The following is a 20,473-nucleotide window of genomic DNA, read 5'->3' on the forward strand; positions in this document are numbered from 1 at the left end:
AAGAGTGCTTAAGATTCCAAGTTGCTGACAGATACACACTGTGGCTGGCCCCCAGCCTGAGCCCCTGCCTTTAAGGGAGCCACTCTCTAATGACTGGACACCGTCTCCTTAAAGGGCCTCAGGGGCATATCCTGTAAGGTTCTTCTAGGGTTTTATTTTGTTTTATACCTAACTCAGGACGTTCTTCCTTAGGTCCTTGCCCATTTCATTTTTCTATGGACCCAGAATCAACATGCTTACTGACTCCTCGTGAAAAATCATTACATAATTAAAAAGATAAGTCAAGTCCTCGATTTCTCTTCCTTAACTTCAGCAATTGATTCTTTTTTTTTTTTAAGATTTAATTTATTGATTTATTTGAGAGAGATGGAGGGAGGGAGGGAAGGACAGAGGGAGGGAGGGAAGCAGACTCCCCGCTGAGCAGGGAGCCTGATGCGGGGCTCGATCCCAGGACTCCAGGGTCATGACTTGAGCCGAAGACAGACCTTTCACCGACTGAGCCACCCAGGTGCCCCAAATTCTGATTCTTTTAAACTTTAATGTAGAACATTTACTATTTCTCTGATTACTTTTGTCATTTTTTCTAGGACTTCACCTCATTCCCTACGTTTCTTTACACATGTAGGGACTAAAGCTGAATGAAAAGAGGACTACCATGGCTAGAATTTTTAATTACTATAATTACAGAAAACTTAAAGCAACTTTTTTTTTTTTTTTAAAGATTTTATTTATTTATTTGACAGAGAGAGACATAGCGAGAGAGGGAACACAAGCAGGGGGAGTGGGAGAGGGAGAAGCAGGCTCCCCGTGGAGCAAGGAGCCTGATGTGGGACTTGATCCCAGGACCGTGGGATCATGACCTGAGCTAAAGGCAGTCGCTTAACCGACTAAGCCACCCAGGCGCCCCTTAAAGCAACTTTTCAACTGCAATTTAATCACTGCAGTTCACTTACTTGATAAGGTTCTGGAAAGCATAACCATCTGTCCATTGTTCAGTAAAAGAAGCCCCATGTCGAACGGTGGTAAAGTGGCCCAATCTCAAGCGGTCTTGCATGCTCTTATCTCTACACGCCATCTTCTCTTGTTTTGACTTAGGGGAAAGGACAAATAGAAAAGAACTTTATTCTCTGATGAGAACTCAGATATAGCATGGTGTTTACTTTCCGCACTATACTGATCAAAGTTTAGTAACTGGCTGACTCTACATGGTCTTCAGGAAGTACCCTAAAACTTTAAATAAATTCTCTGTATTAATGGAAAAAAGTGGTTTCCTTTCTATAAAATTAATGAATTAAAAGCTAAAACAACATTCTCCTCAGTATCTTTGACATCAATAAAATAACCTACTTCCCTTTTGTCAGTGCTCCCTGTCTTTTTAACAGCATTCCAAAGACTTCAGCAGAAGCAATCACCAATCTGTTAGAAACCTCTAGTTTGTAATAATTTATTTCATTAGCAGTACTGATATCTTTCAATAGACTATAAATAAGTACTAGGGATATAATAAAATTTTTCAAGAAATAGTTACTAATAACTATTAAAGTCAAGTCACAGCTAATCAATTACTCTAATAAAGGAAACAACAGCCAATTAAAGCAGTTGCATACAAGTGTATGTCAACTTAACTTCTTTAAGGCACAAATTATCACATTATTATATATGTAAGTTACTCTAATTACCATCTCTAAAATGCAAGAGTAACTATTACTAAAGGTTTGCAATAGTAACAGGATATGCACTTCAAATGATGGGATGAATGTACGAATGGAGGAGAGCGACACTGCAAATAAATTCAACTAGGCCAAGCTGTCCCCGTCCAATCAACATTCCATTCCAAGCAAGGCACAACCAAAAACAATGCCCCAAATTATCACTCTGGATGCTTGGGCCAGTATCCATTAAGAAAGAATTCTAACTGTCAAATCATAAGGAGTCTTCTCCTAAAAAGCCCTACTTTAAAATGTTTTCATCTCAGGTAAGGAGTGAGGAGCTACAGCAATGCCACACCCTGAGCATCCGGGGATGCAGGGCTCAGGCCACCCCAACACTCACCTTTTCTATAAGGAGTTTCTTGCTCATTGTCACACATCGATTTAATCGTTCTTTGTACTTTTCTAGCATCTTTTGCTGCTCATCAATCTGCCGCCTCAAATCACAGTTGGCCTTCAAGGGGAAAACATTTTTTAAATTAGCTCCAAGGAAGACAGATTAATACATCAGCAGCTTTTAGGGAGTCCAAACATAATTTCTTATTGCTCAATCAAAAGCAAAATTAAGGTTCAAAGAGCTAAGAGTAACCAGATTTAAAAAACAAATACTTCATTCCTTTAGTCTCTCTTCATAAACTTATCTATTTAATAAAGATGAATTGTTTCTACAAGTGGGCATGTTTTTCTACTGATCATATTTTACTCCTCTCAAAAGGCAGTTACAGGTAAATCTAGTACATCACATATACCTAAACCGTCGCAAAATAAAAAAACCTACAATTAATGAGATGTTTAAAATACATTCAAAAGGTGATTAAGCACTTTATAGCACTCACAAAATACTTACAAAGGATAATTAAACATAAAAAAATTACAGAATTTTAAAAAAACCACATAATGTTCTTATGTTCAATTGTTCTTTTTCTATTCTTGTTTCCAAAGAAAGAGAGACATGAATTTACATAAATGTTTCTTACCAGAGAAGCCAGGCACACCCATGCCCGCATAAGACAGAACTAACAAACAAGATGAATACGAGGTCCTGGTTCTCAAGAATGCCAGAATGTAAATACACAGTTAATTTAGCTGTGGTCAGCAGAATGGGCTAAATACTTTGAAAAAGTCAAACCTCCTACAATAACAGAGAAGGGAAGAACCACTAACCCAAGGTCAATTTTAACTTGCAATTTTTAAACTTATTCTTTTTTTTTTTTTTTAAGATTTTATTTATTTATTTATTTGAGAGAGAGAGAGAGAGAGAGAGAAACAGCATGAGAGGGGATAGGGTCAGAGGGAGAAGCAGGCTCCCTGCCGAGCCGGGAGGCCGATGCGGGACTCGATCCGAGGACTCCAGGATCATATCCTGAGCCGAAGGCAGTCGCTTAACCAACTGAGCCACCCAGGCGCCCTAAACTTATTCTTGTATTAACAAAAGATCTCTACTCTTTCAGGAAATAAATGCTACTTTATAATAATGTGCTTGAGTTGTGAAAAAAGATCTGGCATTTCCCAATCAAATGATAGAAGTGTTTCTGAAACACTAAAAAGCACAAATGGAAGATATTACAGCACACGCAATTTCTGAGACTTCACAGCTTCATTTTTAAAGTGGCCCATGTACAACAGCTTCCAGCTCCAATTTCTACTCATATGTATAATTTCTATCAGTTCTTACAGAGTTCTATGGACCACTCTATCAAAGGCAAAGTGTAAGTACATTTGGGTAAATGTGACTAATTCATAATAAAGAATCTACAGGGTCCCTGGCTGGCTCAGTTTGGTAGAGCCTGCGATGCCTGATCTCAGGGTTGTGAGTTCAAGCCCCATGTTGGGTGTAGAGATCACTTAAAAATAAAATCTTAAAAAAAAAAAAAAAAGAATCTGTAAGACAAAGACTACGTAATGTTTACATAAAATTCAATCTCCTTTTGGAAGGTGAGGATTCCCTTAAAATCTATAATCAAATGTATGGAATCAAACTCTGGCAGTTTATTTAAACTTTTAAGAACTCCAGGGGAGCCTGGCTGGCTCAGTCGGTAGAGCATGCGACAACTCTTGATCTCGGGGACGTGAATTCAAGCCCCACGTTGGGTGCAGAGCTTACTTTAAAAAAAAAATTAAATTTTAAGGGGCAACTGGTTGGCTCAGTCGGTTGAGGGTCTGACTCCTGATTTCAGCTCAGGTCATGATCTCAGAGTTGTGAGATTAAGTCCCGTGTCAGGCTCCGCACTGGGCATGGAGCCTGCTTAAGATTCCCTCTCTCGGGGCGCCTGGGTGGCTCAGTCGTTAAGCGTCTGCCTTCAGCTCAGGTCATGATCCCAGGGTCCTGGGATCGAGCCCCACGTCGGGCTCCCTACTCTGCAGGAAGCCTGCTTCTCACTCTCCCACTCCCCCTGCTTGTGTTCCCTCTCTCGCTGTCTCTCTCTCTGTCAAATAAAATCTTTAAAAAAAAAAAAAAGATTCCCTCTCTCCCTCCCTTTCCCTCTACCCACCCCGCTCCCCCCACCTCTGCTTGTGTGCACACATACTCCTGCACAAGCTCTCTCTCTCTTAAAGACTTCAATAAAGAAGTAACAAAATAAAATACAATAAAATAAATTTGACAGAGAGAGAGAGAGAGAGAGAGAGAGGGAGGGAGAGGGAGAGCACAGAGGGAAAGTGAGGGGGAGAAGCAGACTCCCCGCTGAGTAGAGCGCCCAATGCGGGACCCAATCCCAGAACCCTGAGATCAAGACCTGAGCCGAAGGCAGACACTTAACTGACTGAGCCACCCAGATGTACCAAAATACAATAAAATTTTAACAACTCTAAATTTTTGTGGTTTTCTAGCACGAACAACTTTGTATTCAGGTTTAAAACAGCACCTGCCTATAGCCTCCTGATGCAGCCTTATCCAACATCGCACCAAAATGGAAAAACCCAACGAACCAAATATGCCTGCCTGAAGGGAGACGTAAGGAGAGCTCATTCCCTGCCCCTCCAGATCAGAAACACAAATTCTTTAAAAAAAAAAAAAAAGATTTTATTTATTCATTTATTTGAGAGAGTGAGAGAGAGAGCACATGAGAGGGGGGAGGGTCAGAGGGAGAAGCAGGCTCCCTGCCGAGCAGGGAGCCAGATGTGGGACTCGATCCCGGGACTCCAGGATCATGACCTGAGCCGAAGGCAGTCGCTTAACCAACTGAGCCACCCAGGCGCCCCAGAAACACAAATTCTAATCAACTTGGAAAATGTGGCAGCCACTTTCGGTGTCTTCCTTTTTGACACCTCCATTTCTTTGGTATTGTTCTACAGCCAAAGAAAAGACTACAACCTTCAGAAAACAAGGGAGTAAAAGGTGGGTAATGGTGAGTAAAGGGAACATACTGTTTCCTAGAAAATGAAAGCAGTCATTTTTTTAAAATGCAAAAAGAATACTAAGTCAGGATTCAAGTTTTTCATATACTCCATCTTCTCAATCTTAAAAGTCGGCTGAAGAAAAGAGATGAGCCCATGATCATTTTTCAGTCCAGCAGAGCTTCTCTGGACAAAACCCTGTCAGTCCTGAAATTGGGCTAGGAGCTTTTTAAAGCCCCAGTCTACCTAATTAAAACCCTGGCAATTCAAGCAGCACCCATATGAACAAAAACAGGCATAAGAGCAACCTCAAGCAAACACATCTGCTAACGAGGGAAGACGGAAGGTAGGTACTGAGTCTAAATATGCCTCTCCTCGCTGAAAGCTGGAGCAAAGGAAACAACCAAAACACAGACCTAAGTAAAAATATTTCTGAGTAAGGAAAAGAACATTAGCTTGAGAATGATGAAAATGATCTCCCTAAAGAATCAAAAGAACATTTTAGAATACAGCTTGTCATATTCCATAAAACACAAAAAGACATGGTGTCTATGAAATCAGAGCCAAAAACCATAAAGAATGTACAGGGTGGACTAAGAATCTTAAGTGAATTAGATAAGGGGAAAAAGTAAACTAAAAACGTAAATAACAGAATCAAAACTGACAAAATATACAGTAAACAGCAGAAAATATAAGATAAATTAATTTTTAATGAGATAGAGAAAAGAAGGTCAATCTTATTAAATAAGACTTGAAGTGATAGAAATAAGGGGAAGAGATCAGGGGTTCAAGCTAGAAACCAAGGAAGAGGCCAACGTAAGACAGAAAGAGGCAAAAATTAAGCACAACCACACATTTCCAGAATAAAAATTTAGAGACGCATGTACAGATGTACCCTGGCAAAATTTTTTGAAATACAAAAATAAGGGGAGAGAGTACCTATAATCAACACAGAAAACAGATTACAGTGTTTGTTCCTTTGGTCACGGTCTTCTCAGAAATAGTAAATGCTAAAAAAAAAAAAAAAAGTAAAAGGTGCACACACATGTATGTATGTGTGTCTTACAATAAGGCGGTGAGAGGAGAAGGCTAACAGGTTATGACACAAAATACCTTTTTTTGGGGGGGGGAGAGTACGGAATTTACTTTATTGTTCTGAGTCTGGGTTTTGTTCACAAAATACCTTTTATATGGGAAGGCAAGAGAGAGAATTCTCAGATCTACAAGGAAACAAAAAACTTAACACTGATATATCCTTCTTCAAAACTAATTACTTAAAATGTATGTCAGTCAACTAAAAGTAAGAAGACAAAAACTATGATTTAAAAAATATACTGCCACATTAACAAAAGAAAGAACAAGAATCATATGATCCTCTCAACAGATGCAGAAAAAGCTTTTGACAAAGTACGCATCCTTTCTTGATCAAAACTCTTCAGAGTATAGGGATCGAGGGTACATACCTCAATATCATAAAAGCCATCTATGAAAAACCTACAGCGAATATCATTCTCAATGGGGAAAAACTGAGAGCTTTCCCCCTAAGGTCAGGAACGCGGCAGGGATGTCCACTATCACCACTGCTATTCAACATAGTATTGGAAGTTCTAGCCACAGCAATCAGACAACAAAAAGAAATCAAAGGCATCCAAATTGGCAAAGAAGAAGTCAAACTCTCACTCTTTGCAGATGATATGATACTTTATGTGGAAAACCCAAAAGACTCCACCCCAAAACTGCTAGAACTCATACAGGAATTCAGTAAAGTGGCAGGATATAAAATCAATGCACAGAAGTCAGTGGCATTCCTATACACCAACAACAAGACGGAAGAAAGAGAAATTAAGGAGTCGATCCCATTTACAATTGCACCCAAAACCATAAGATACCTAGGAATAAATCTAACCAAAGAGACAAAGGATCTGTACTCAGAAAACTATAAAATACTCATGAAAGAAATTGAGGAAGACACAAAGAAATGGAAAAACGTTCCATGCTCATGGATTGGAAGAACAAATATTGTGAAGATGTCAATGCTACCTAGAGCAATCTACATATTCAATGCAATCCCCATCAAAATACCATCCACTTTTTTCAAAGAAATGGAATAAATAATCCTAAAATTTGTACGGAACCAGAAAAGACCCCGAATAGCCAAAGGAATGTTGAAAAAGAAAAGCAAAGCCGGCAGCATCACAATTCCGGACTTCAAGCTCTATTACAAAGCTGTCATCATCAAGACAGCATGGTACTGGCACAAAAACAGACACATAGGTCAGTGGAACAGAGTAGAGAGCCCAGAAATGGACCCTCAACTCTATGGTCAACTAATCTTCGACAAAGCAGGAAAGAATGTCCAATGGAACAAAGACAGTCTCTTCAACAAATGGTGTTGGGAAAATTGGATAGCCACATGCAGAAGAATGAAACTGGACCATTTCCTTACACCACACACAAAAAGAGACTCCAAATGGTTGAAAGACCTCAATGTGAGACAGGAGTCCATCAAAATCCTAAAGGAGAACACAGGCAGCAACCTCTTCAACCTCAGCCGAAGCAACCTCTTCCTAGAAACATCACCAAAGGCAAGGGAAGCAAGGGCAAAAATGAACTATTGGGACTTCATCAAGATAAAAAGCTTTTGCAAAGCAAAGGAAACAGTCAACAAAACCAAAAGACAACCGACAGAATGTGAGAAGATATTTGCAAATGACATATCAGATAAAGGTCTAGTATCCAAAATCTATAAAGAACTCATCAAACTCAACACCCAAAGAACAAAGAATCCAATCAAGAAATGGGCAGAAGACATGAACAGACATTTTTCCAAACAAGACATCCAAATGGCCAACAGACACATGAAAAAGTCCTCAATATCGCTTAGCATCAGGGAAATCCAAATCAAAACCTCAATGAGATACCACCTCACACCAGTCAGAATGGCTAAAATTAACAAGTCAGGAAACGACAGATGTTGGCGGGGATGCGGAGAAAGGGGAACCCTCCTACACTGCTGGTGGGAATGCAAGCTGGTGCAGCCACTCTGGAAAACTGTATGGAGGTTCCTCAAAAAGTTGAAAATAGAGCTACCATATGATCCAGCAATTGCACTATTTACCCCAAAGACACAAAAGTAGGGATCCGAAGGGGTACGTGCACCCCTATGTTTATAGCAGCAATGTCCACAATAGCCAAACTGTGGAAAGAGCCAAGATGTCCATCGACAGATGAATGGATAAAGAAGATGTGGTCTATATACACAATGGAATATTATGCAGCCATCAAAAGGAATGAGATCTTGCCATTTGCAACGACGTGGATGGAACTGGCTTATGGTTTAGATATGTGCTCAATTCCAGGTTTTATACAGGAGGGAGTCAAATACACTACGTTTTGATTTTGATTTTGATAATTACGGACTAGAGGTAAAATCTTCTAGAGGGAGATAATCACAGTAACTTTTATTATCTTTATTAATAAACACTACTATTATTGTTAATAAACAAAACCCTTTCTTCAAACCATCTTACCCAATAATAAAGAAAAACTGCAGATCCCCACCCATCTGTGTCATGGGAGCCCTGGAGGTTCCTCCAACAGAACCTTCAAGGCCCCATGGAGCCAGCTGGAAAACTACTGCATTAGTACAAATGATGATCAAACCTATACCTTCTAAATCACTGGAGAAGATAAAATTATTAATCAATTTTATTTATACATCAGTAAGACTTATTTATATATGCATTTATATATGTGTATATATACACACACTACAAATGGCTCAAAATTACTGAAGGAAATGTACCAAATGTTTTACTTGGTTAATGGAATTATGGGTGTCATATTTTTCAGTATTCTCTAAATTTATAAAGAGCATATACTGCTTTTATAATAAAAAAAAGTTTTTTATTTTTTATTTTTTTTTAAAGATTTTATTTATTTTACACAGAGAGACACAGCGAGAGACGGAACACAAGCAGGGGGAGTGGGAGAGGGAGAAGCAGGCTTCCCGCTGAGCAGGGAGCCCGATGCGGGGCTCGATCCCAGGACCCTGGGATCATGACCTGAGCCGAAGGAAGACGCTTAATGACTGAGCCACCCAGGCGCCCCGACAAAGTTTTTTAAAGAAGGGGTCAGTCAATATGCTAAATTGCATATGAAAAATATCTTTTTAAAATATCATGGTGTATTTCCTAAAAGTATCTTTTAAATTCCAGATTAGGTATTTTTGAAGTTTCTCTTGTAAGCACAAAAACCTTTAGACGAATACTGATATAAAAGACACAAAATGCTAGGGTGCCTGGGTGGCTCAGTCGTTAAGCGGCTGCCTTCAGCTCAAGTCATGATCCCAGGGTCCTGGAATCAAGCCCCGCATCGGGCTCCCTGCTCAGCGGGAAGCCTGCTTCTTCCTCTCCCACTCCCCCTGCTTGTGTTTTCTCTCTCACTGTTGTCTCTCTCTGTCAAATAAATAAATAAAATCTTAAAAAAAAAAAGACACAAAATGCAAAAGCAGCCGGGCTGAAAAGTACCTATGAAATAGTTTTAAAAATTCAAGAATATTACAAAAACTTCTCTGGAATAGAAACAGTATTTTATGTTGTTTCTCACAGTTCCAGATGAAACACATACTCCATGTATCTATTTCTCTAGTATATATTTAAATATTAAAATCCTACAACATAAGATCTCCAATTTAAAGATAAAGCTTAGAATATAGGTTTGATCCTAGTTCCTACTCAGATTCCCTCAGATTAAAGGAAAATATCCAAATGTTTATTAATATTTGTTATTTGGTTGACAGTAATTATGATATGTGCATAATCCAAATATACATAGTATCAATCAGTGCTTGTTATAAAATCTCTTACCACATTTTAATACTTACTCTTAACAAATCATCTATTCTTCCCTCCTTCTTTTCTAAGTCAGAATTCTTACTGTTTTCTAGTGCAGATATTTTTTCTATTGTGAGGTCAGACTATACAAAGAGAAAACAAATTAAGATTAGTCTCAAAATACTACATGTCATCATACTTTTCTCATTACTTTTCTGGGGGAAAAAAGCACTTGCTAACACAGCCTGGAATCACATGGCTAAAGAAATTAAATCTGCTTTTCTCAACCCATTCTTTAAGCCTTATATTTTGCTACACCTGCACTTCAATGTTAACTCTGGTATCAAATATATGAATTCTCAAATGATTGTGCATTGAGCAATACAGAAACATACTACTCTAGAAATGAAACTAACTGTGAATAGAAAAGGAGTTCAGAGGAGAGAGGAACCAAATCTCTAAAGAACTAACATGCCACCTAGTGGAAACAAAGAACAATCAGAAGGGGAGAAATGAAGTTTTCTGAATCAAAAGTCTGGTTCAACTGTCCAAAAACTGCTCATTCAAATAAAATTAAAATCTACTCCTGACAACTGTATAGCTCTTAAGATTTAAGAAATTCTCTTAAATTGCCAAGCATCTTGTCTTGAAGGTAACACACTGCCAAGAGGCTTCAAGAAAACACAGTGTAGGGCGCCCGGGTGGCTCAGTTGGTTAAGCGTCTTCCTTCGGCTCAGGTCATGATCCCAGGGTCCCGGGATCGAGCCCCGCATCGGGCTCCCTGCTCTGCGGGGAGCCTGCTTCTCCCTCTCCCACTCCCCCTGCTTGTGTTCCCTCTCTCGCTGTGTGTCTCTCTCTCAAAATAAATAAATAAAATCTTTAAAAAAAAAAAAAAAAGAAAGAAAACACAGTGTACTATTTGGCTAGCTCAACACTACAGAATGGAGGATGTATCCACTATCCTTTTCAGATACTAACTTTGAATGTTCACAACATTCCCTAAATTAAAAAGAGTTTCTGAAAACTTTACAGAGGAAATTATGTTCGTGTGCCACATGTTAAAGGAGTCTAGTTAGGTCTTGTCAAATAAGCAGGTACAAGGAATAAATTAACTACTTTCATAAAGTAGGGAATTAACATTCACTGAAGTGTATTAAAAGGCTTGCCCTAATAAGCATTTTGCATACATTGTCTGAGAGAACTAGAATCAACCACATTTTACAGATGATTTGTATTCAAGAACTGAGGCCCAAAAAGATAGTGTAAGTTGTAGAGGCAGGATCTGAACCCAGCCCTAGAGGTCTCCAAAGTAAGTGCTTTTTCAGTACCATGCTACAGTATAAGCATTTCTCTGCAACACACCAGAATGGTAAAGAAACACCTCAAAAAGTTAAAGCACCTTCCAAAAGACTTTAATACGCAAAATACAAGTTCTGAGTAAAATACACACAAATAATGAGGTAAAGTCGGAGAAATAAAGGAAAGACAAAGAGAGGACTCACAGATTTTATATGTGGTTAGCATTTATTCCTAAGCACATCTTTTCCTCTGTATATTGGTCACCAACCTACCTGGGTCTGTCTGTGCTGGATGGAGATCTGTTTTTGGGAGCTGCCAGAATGCTCTGTGTTGCCAGATCCCGTAGAGGAGGGACTGTTTTGCTGAGCCTGTAATAAAGGTACATCAACCAATCACTAGAAAGTTTTGCATCTTTCTCCATAGACATTTGCTGTTTCGTTTTGTTTTTTAGATTTTTTATTTTTTTTTAAAGTAATCTCTATACCCAATGTGGGGCTCGAACTCACAAACCTGGGATCAAGAGTCACATGTTCCACCAACTGAGCCAGCCAAGCATCCCCCTCCACAAACACTTGTATGAATGCAAACAATTATACAAAACAAACTCCTTCTGATGAAAGTCAGAAGTCAGGGCCATATAGCCAAGATGAAAGTAAAACAATTTAAATGAGAAGCAAGGTTTAACATGATAGCATGGATCATGTCCCTGTAAATAGTCTTAAGTATCAAATGCGCCCAAACGAATTTTTAAATATGTAAATTAGAGAAAATTAAAAGTTATTCCTGTAATAACATGTCCTTTTCACTTATATGGCAACATGCCTTTGTCAGAAAAGGCTGGTGAAGCATCCAATGCCCGGGGGATGCCTGGAACTCTGGGCAGAAAGAACTGTGAACTACTATTCAGAATAATCTTCTAAATCCACACACATTATCCATGAACACACAGTCGTCCAAAAATCCAGGATGATTTCCAACACTGTCACTTGGATGATCATAACTTTTATACACAAGTGATAGGGCATTCTAAGGCATCTTAAAATTTAGAAGGCTTAAGTCTCAAAAGAATTCAACTATTTAGGAATATATAATCATACTCCCAAAAGTTGTTTTACTTTTTTAAGATTTTATTCATTTGAGAGAGAGAGAATGATGGGGGGGGGTGCATGGGGCAGAGGCAGAGGGAGAGGGACAAGCAGACTCCCTGCTGAATGCAGAACCAGATGTGGGGCTTGATCCCAGGACCCCAAGATCATGACCTGAGCCGATGTCAGACACTTAACTGACTGTTCCACCCAGGCGTATCACCCCCAAAGTCCTCTTAAAAACAAGACTAAACTTAACATGATACAACCCATCACAGACATAATTAGGAAATACTGGATATTCTGAGGATTATGGGCTAATAGCAATACATCTACTGTTACCATCTATCAGAGAATGTAGTGTTTCCACATATGTGAATTTTGATACTTTCTATATATTCCTTAACTATTTCTCTCTTTTTTTTTAAGATTTTATTTATTTTTATTTGAGAGAGAGAGAATGAGAGAGAGGGAGTACATAAGAGGGGGGAGGGTCAGAGGGAGAAGCAGACTCCCCACTGAGCAGGGAGCCCGATGCGGGACTCGATCCTGGGACTCCAGGATCATGACCTGAGCCGAAGGCAGTCGCTTAACCAACTGAGCCACCCAGGCGCCCACTATTTCTCTTATTTTTTAAAAAAGATTTTATTTATTTATTTGAGAGAGAGAGAGAGTGAGAAAGAGCACGAGGGGTAGAGGGTCAGAGGGAGAAGCAGGCTCCCCGCTGAGCTGGGAGCCCGATGTGGGACTTGATCCCAGGACTCCGGGACCACGACCTGAACCGAAGGCAGTCGCTTAACCAACTGAGCCATCCAGGTGCCCTATTTCTCTTATTCATTAACATTGGACCAATGCTATGCCCACTACCTACTGAGTACTGTCTGCTAACTGCTTGACTGTGATGGTCACAGGCCAATCCTTACAAAACCCTATAAAATAGTTATTATTATTTCCATTTATAAAGAAAATGCAAATCAGAGATATTAAGCACCTCTGCAGGGTCAGAGAGCTAGTAAATGGGAGAGCATGAATTAAGGGCTACCTGTATCCACAAGAACCACTCTCACGAGCCACAGCAGACTGACTAGCTCCCATTAACAATTAGGGATACTGTCCCAACCAGGCCACAAGCAAGCTAATAAGCACTTCATACACATAATCATTCTGAAGGCTCACAACAGCCCTGTAAGTAGGGTAGGCAGTATTATCTCCATCTGTATTTATTCATTCAACAACTGCTCACTCCCTATGTCTGAGCACTATGTTGGGTGTTAGGGACACAATGACCAAGTAAAACAGACATAAAACCCACAGGCCCAGTCTTTATTCTGCCTTAATAAAGCTTACAATCCCAGAAAAGATTTTTTTTTTTTTAAGATTTTATTTATTTATTTGAGAGAGAATGAGAGAGAGCACATGAGAAGGGTTAGGGTCAGAGGGAGAAGCAGACTCCCTGCCGAGCAGGGAGCCCGATGCAGGACTCGATCCAGGGACTCCAGGATCATGACCTGAGCCGAAGGCAGTCGCTTAACAAACTGAGCCACACAGGCACCCCCCGGAAAAGATTTATTAAGCACTCAGTAAATATTTATTGAAAGAAACTGTTAAATAATCATATAATAAACACAAAATTCCAACTGAGATAAGTGCTATAAAAGTATACAACAGGGTAATCTAGAGTCAGGGATGAATTCCTCGGGAAAGTGGTATCAGGGTTAAGATTTGAAGGAAATAAGCAGTCAAGGAGAGCAGATGATCAGATCATTCCTAGGAGAGAATGTATAGGTGAACACAAGGGGAAGGGAGAAGACTGATGTGGGTGTCAAAGAAGTAAAAAATGTGAAATCAGTCTCAAAGAGGTCGAGCAACATGCACAGCCTGTAAGTGCTAGAGCTGTGATTAGAGCCGGCTGCAGCGAAGTCCAAATAACTGAAAATGTTCTTTACTCTTTCTATGATGCAGCAAAGCTTTTTTTTTTTGTTTTTAAGATTTTATTTCTTTATTTGACAGAGAGAGACACAGTGAGAGAGGGAACACAAGCAGGGGGAGTGGGAGAGGGAGAAGCAGGCTTCCCACAGAACAGTGAGCCCGATGTGGGGCTCGATCCCAGGACCCTGGGATCATGACCTGAGCCGAAGGCAGACGCTTCACCAAGTGAGCCACCCAGGCGCCCCAGGCTTTTTTCTTTCTCTCTTAATAGTTAATAAGGATCATAATTATGAACCTCAAGTGTTATACTGAAGTATAGGAGCATTATCTCCTTCAGTTATCATTAGATTGCTCTTACAAATCCTCTTCTTTTAAAGTGTATTTCTAAACAAATATGACTGTTAGAACTATAATTATAATAAGAGCCAATAAGCACATGACTGGGGCACCTGGGTGGCTCAGTCCGTCAAGCATCCAACTCTTGATGATCCAACTCATAATCCCAGGACTCTGGGATTATGACCTGAGCCGAAGGCAGACGCTTAACGACTGAGCTACGCAGGCGCCCCTGCAAAGATATTTTTAAAATGAAATCATAATAGCACTAAGAAACAAGACAGAGCCATGGATCAGAAATATTTTAAAATTTTAAATTTTAAGAAACATTCAAAAGTAGTTGGCTTCAAATTGACAGAAAAAGTGAAATAAAGAAATTCATAGCTCAAAACATCAACAGTGAAACAGGCTGGGCCTTTTCAAGGGAGTTCCTGAAAAGCTTTTATACTGAGACTTACATTTGCAAAAATCAGGAGTACGTATGTGACAATTACCACACAATTTAAAACCTATAAGGTCCAGTAAAGGTCCCCTTGATCCCCCCTTGCATACTGAGGGGCATGGATACTACCACTTCTGACCCCAGGACAAAGCACAAGAACAGATGTCTTAAATAAAGCCGAAAAAAAAAAAGTAAATATTTAAAAATGAAACAAAAGTGGGAGGGATGACTCCTGGTATGAATACTGTGGCTTGAGGAAAAAAGCAAAGAAAGTACAGTACCCCCGCCTTCCACAACGGATACAATGGAATGTACTTAAAGAGTAAAAGAGTTTACTCATCAAAACAAAGCCCTCCTTATTTTGACATCTGTAGAAGAGCTGGTCTTTCTGCCCAAAGTTTACCAGACACTCAGAGCTCACAGTCAGCCCTCCCACTACTTGGGAAGCAGCACTATGCCACTTGGACAGGAAAAGACATGCCAACCTCTATTAACCACCCTAATTCATTCAGCTAAAGCCAAACACACATTTTCTTTTTTAAAAAAAGATTTTATTTATTTGTCAGAGAGAGAGAGAGAGAAAGCACAAGCAGGCAGAGTAGCAGGCAGAGGGAGAGGGAGAAGCAGGCTCCCCGGTGAGCAAGGAGCCCAATGCAGGACTCAATCCCAGGACCCTGGGATCACGACCTGAGCTGAAGGCAGACGCTTAACTGACTGAGCCACCCAGGCGTCCCCAAACACACATTTTCAAGAAACCAACAGCACAAAAGGGAAGATCCAACATGAAAAGACAAAAGATCCAAGAGAAAACAGATAATTCAATAAAAACAACTTTAAAACTAAAAAGTTCAAAGAGGGCCAAAGGATACTACAGCTATAAAAATGATGAAACAGCAAAGAACATGAAAAATAAACTTAACAAAATAGATTATTAAAAATTTGAAAACTGAATAGATTAGCTAAATAATAAAATGAACATAGTTGAATACAGAATCAGTCATCTGGAAGACAATGTCAAGAAAATCTCCCAGAAGATAAAACAGAAAGTCAAAGCAGGAAAGAAAAGTTAAGAAACATGAACAACACAGAGGTTCCAAAACAATCTATTAGACTTTCCAGAGGAAAAGAACAAAGAGAAAGAAATAATCAAGGAACAGTAAAATAAAAATTTCTGAGGTAAAAAGGTATGTTTTAAGAGTAAAAAAGCCTACTAGAACAAGCAGCATTAATGGAGAAAAAAGTAGTGGAGAGACTTCAAGAACAAAAAGATACCACATGATTATCTCAACTGATACAGAAAAAGCACCCAGCACACTCTCATTTTTTTTAATTTAAATTCAATTAACACATAGTATATTATTAGTTTCAGAGGCAGAGTTCAGTGATTCATCAGTCTTATATAACACCCAGTGCTCATTACATCTTGTGCCCTCCTTAATGTCCATCACCCAGTTACCCCATTCCCCCAACCCCTTCCCCTCCAGCAACCCTCAGTTTATTTCCTATGATTAAGAGTCTCTTATGGTTTGTCTCCCTCTCTGATTTCATCTTGTTTTATTTTTCTCTCCCTTCCCCTATGCTCCTCTGTTTTGTTTCTTAAATTCCGTATGAGTGAAATCATATAATTGCTTTTCTCTTATTTTGCTCAGTATAATACCTTCTAGTTCCATCCATGTCCTTGCAAATGGCAAGATTTCTTTTTTTTTTTTGATGGCTGAGTAATATTCCATTGTATGTTTGTATGTGTATGTATATATACCACATCTATACACACACACACACACACACACGCACGCACATTTTCTTAATCCATTCATCTCTCAATGGACATCTGGGCTCTTTCCATAGTTTGGCTATTGTGCACATTGTTGCTATAAACACTGGAGTGCAGGAGCCCCTTCAGATCACTACATTTATATCTTTGGGGTAAATCCCTAGTAGTGTAATTGCTGGGTCATTGGGTAGCTCTATTTTCAACTTTTTGAGGAACCTCCATACTGTTTTCCAGAGTGGCTGCACCAGCTTGCATTCCCGCCAACAGTGCAAGACGGTTCCCCTTTCTCCACATCCTCACCAATAACTATCATTTCCTGACTTGTTAATTTTAGCCATTCTGACTGGTGTGAGGTGGTATCTCACTGTGGTTTTGATTTGTATTTCCCTGATCCAGCACTCTTTAATGATAAAGACACTCAACAAACTCAGAATAGAAGGGAACTTTTTCAACCCCCAAAAAGGCATCTCTGAAAAAACATACAGCTAACATAACACTGTCAAAGATCATGTGCTTTCCCCCTACGATCAAGAACAAGACAAGACAGGATGTCCACTTGAACCACTTCTATTCAACATTGTATTAGAGGGCAATGAGGCAAGAAAATAAAAGTCAACCAGATTGGAAAAGAAGAAGTAAAACTATCTCTATTTGCAGAAGACATGATGCTATATACAGAAAATCCTACATTAAAATTATTAGAACTAAAACACAAGCTCAACAAGATTGCAGGATGTAAGACCAATATATAAAAATTAACTATTTCTCTAGCAATGGGCAATCTGAAAATAAAATAAAGAAAACTTGTATTTGCAATAGCATCAGAAAGAATAAATACTTAGAAATAATTTTAACAAAAGGGTAACATCTATACACTGAAAACTGCAAACATTATTAAAAGAAAACAAAGGGACCTAAATAAATGGACAGTTCTCTCATGTTCATGGGATGAAAGACTTAAGAGGGCAATACTCCCGAAATTGATCAACAGATTCAGCATAACTGCTATAAATCCCAGGTGGTTTGTTTGTAGAAACTGAAAAGCTGATCCTAAAATTCTTACAGAAATGCAAGAGATCCCACAGCCAAAACAATCCTGAAAAAGAACAAAGTTGAAGGAATTACATTGCCTGATTTCAAAACTTAATTACTACAAAGCTACAAGATACTGACATAATAAGCATAGGCTTACAGATCGATTGAGGAGAACTGAGAGTCCAGAAATAAACCCCTTACATTTATGGTCAACTGATTTCTGACAAGGGTGCCAAGACAATTCAATGGAGAAAGAACAGTCTTTTCACACCAATGGTGCTGGGACAACTGGATATCCACATGCAAAAGAATAAAGTTGGACCCCACTCCTGATACCATACATAAAAAAATAATACAAAATGGATCACAGACCTAAATATAAGGGCTAAAAGGACATTGAGAAGAAAGTACAGGAGGAGAGTTTCATGACCTTATGTGAGGTAAAGCCTTCTTAGCTACAACACTAAAAGTGTAAGTAACAAAAGAAAAAATAGATAAACTGGACTTCTTCAAAATTAAAATCAAACCCTTACAACTCAACAATAAAAGACAACCCAATTTAAAAATGGGCAAAGGATTTATATAGATGTTTTTCCAAAGAAGATATACACATGGTCATAAGCAAATGAAAAAAATGCTCAATATCGTTAGTATTCAGGAAATGCAAATCAAAACCAGAATGAGATGTCACTTCACACCGACTAGGATGGCTAGAATCGAAACAACAGACAACAACAAGCATTGACAAGGATGTGACACACTGCTGCTGGGTGTGTAAAATGGTACACCCGCTCTGAAAAACAGTTTGGCAGTTCCTCAGAAATAGTTACCATATGACCCAACAACCCCACTCTTCAGTATATACCTAAAAGAATGACAATATATGCCTATTCAAAAACTTGGACATGAATGTTCACAGCAGTATTATTCATAATAGCCAAAAAGTGGAAACAACACAAACGTTCATCAACTGATGAAAGGGTAAAAAAGGCTGTGACCCACTGAACACCAGGAGGACTGATTATACCTTTGGATACACACCCATGAAAACCCACGAGGCCGGAATAATAATCAAAGAAGAGGAAGTTATTTGTCACCATTTCATACAGCTACTCCTCCTTACTTTAAAAATTAAAATTTTATTTAGGAGCGCCTGGGTGGCTCAGTTGGTTAAGCGACTGCCTTCAGCTCAGGTCATGATCCTGGAGTCCCGGGATCGAGTCCCGCATCGGGCTCCCTGCTCAGCAGGGAGTCTGCTTCTCCCTCTGACCCTCCCCCCTCTCATGCTCTCTCTCTCTCTCTCAAATAAATAAAATCTAAAAAAAAAAAAAAAAAACCCTAAAATTTTATTCAAAAAATTAAAATTGGTAATTAAAAGGTAAGAACGAAGCATTTAACCTGCCTTTCTAGAGGAAGTCTATGTCAGTGTAGCCAAATAGGGCCAGATGATGAGAGGAAAGTTCTATTTTACATAAGAATAGACACCAATAAAACGTAAATGTGATAATGTTAATTCAACAATCTAGGAAAATGTTAATATTTCTTAGAAAACGCCTGTTAAGTTATTCAGAGATAGGAGGGTCAGGATTTCTGAAATGTACTTTAAAATACTCAATACAAAAGTATATTTTTAAAAATCAAAGCTTTTAAGAACATATATAATGTTAAAAGATGTAGCTTTCAAGGAAATAATAAACCTGACATTAAAAAAAAAAAAAAGAAGAAGAAGAAGAAGAAGAAGATCCAAAAGCCCCTGACAACTAGAATTGTCTCAATGGATCAAATTTAATCAACAACGAGGATGGTTTTTTTTGTGAATCCAGTAAGATCACTTGGTTTTGCTTTGCCTAATAATGAAACCACCACAGTATTATAAATGTTCCTTACATGTTTTCAAGTTTTAGAATAATTTATAAAACAGAAAATTAGCTAAAATAAAATATATAGTTAAAAGGAAAAAACCCAGCATCACACACATATAGTGTGACAATAACTAAAAAACTGAAAGATAAGAAAGCAGCTGGGTGATAGTTTGAATATGTTAAACTCATCTCCTATAATGGGGAGCAGAGAGATCTTGTTTAAAGTTAATTAAATAAGAGTTACATTATTTGAAGTTAAAATGGTAAATCAGTAGAAAATCTAAAACTGTGGACAGTGGTTACATCTCTGACAGGTGCAAAGAAAAAGACTTTCCCTTTCACTCTTCTCCAACACTTTTAATTTTTTGTGGGCCATATCTATGTACTATTTTACAATTTAGAAAATTAACTTTTAATTAAAAAAATCAAACTTCCTGTATGTTAAGTATACTTCAATAAAAAAAGAAAAAGAAATCAAATTTCCTGTGTTAAAACATACAAAACTGCGGCACGTGGCTGGCTCAGTTGGTTAAGTGACCAACTCTTGATTTCAGCTCAGGTCATGAGATCAAGCCCTGCACTGGGCTCACGCTGGGCATGGAGCCTGCTCAAGATTCTCCCTCTGCCCCTCCTTGCCCTCATAAAAAACCACATATAATTATGTTAGCAATGTAATTTTAAACATTTAAAGAATCAAACTCAATATTCTGCCACCTGCTATTTTTATCTATCAACACACATGGAGACATCTTTCATTGTTAGCATATACAGTCAACCCTGGAATAACAGGGCTTTGAACTGCACAGGTCCACTTACATGTGGATTTTTTTT

The 20,473-nt window shown here is 38.7% G+C and overlaps 1 protein-coding gene across 2 annotated transcripts in view; it reads right to left on the reverse strand.

The window, feature by feature from the left end:
• The window catches only part of TLK2 (tousled like kinase 2), a 73,092-nt gene that overhangs the window by 36,460 nt on the left and 16,159 nt on the right, over window positions 1-20,473 (reverse strand). For both annotated transcript variants that reach the window (XM_035026335.1, XM_035026334.1), the window contains 4 exons: window positions 11,452-11,547; window positions 9,931-10,023; window positions 2,053-2,163; window positions 954-1,090 (listed from right to left, as the gene is read on the reverse strand). In XM_035026335.1, coding sequence (XP_034882226.1) covers window positions 954-1,090; window positions 2,053-2,163; window positions 9,931-10,023; window positions 11,452-11,547 — 437 coding nt within the window. The remainder of the gene's footprint in view (window positions 1-953; window positions 1,091-2,052; window positions 2,164-9,930; window positions 10,024-11,451; window positions 11,548-20,473) is intronic.

Source organism: Mirounga leonina, unplaced genomic scaffold, assembly GCF_011800145.1.
Source record: "Mirounga leonina isolate KUSES-001 unplaced genomic scaffold, KU_Mleo_1.0 Mir_197, whole genome shotgun sequence".
In the NCBI taxonomy this organism is placed as follows: Eukaryota; Metazoa; Chordata; class Mammalia; order Carnivora; family Phocidae; genus Mirounga; species Mirounga leonina.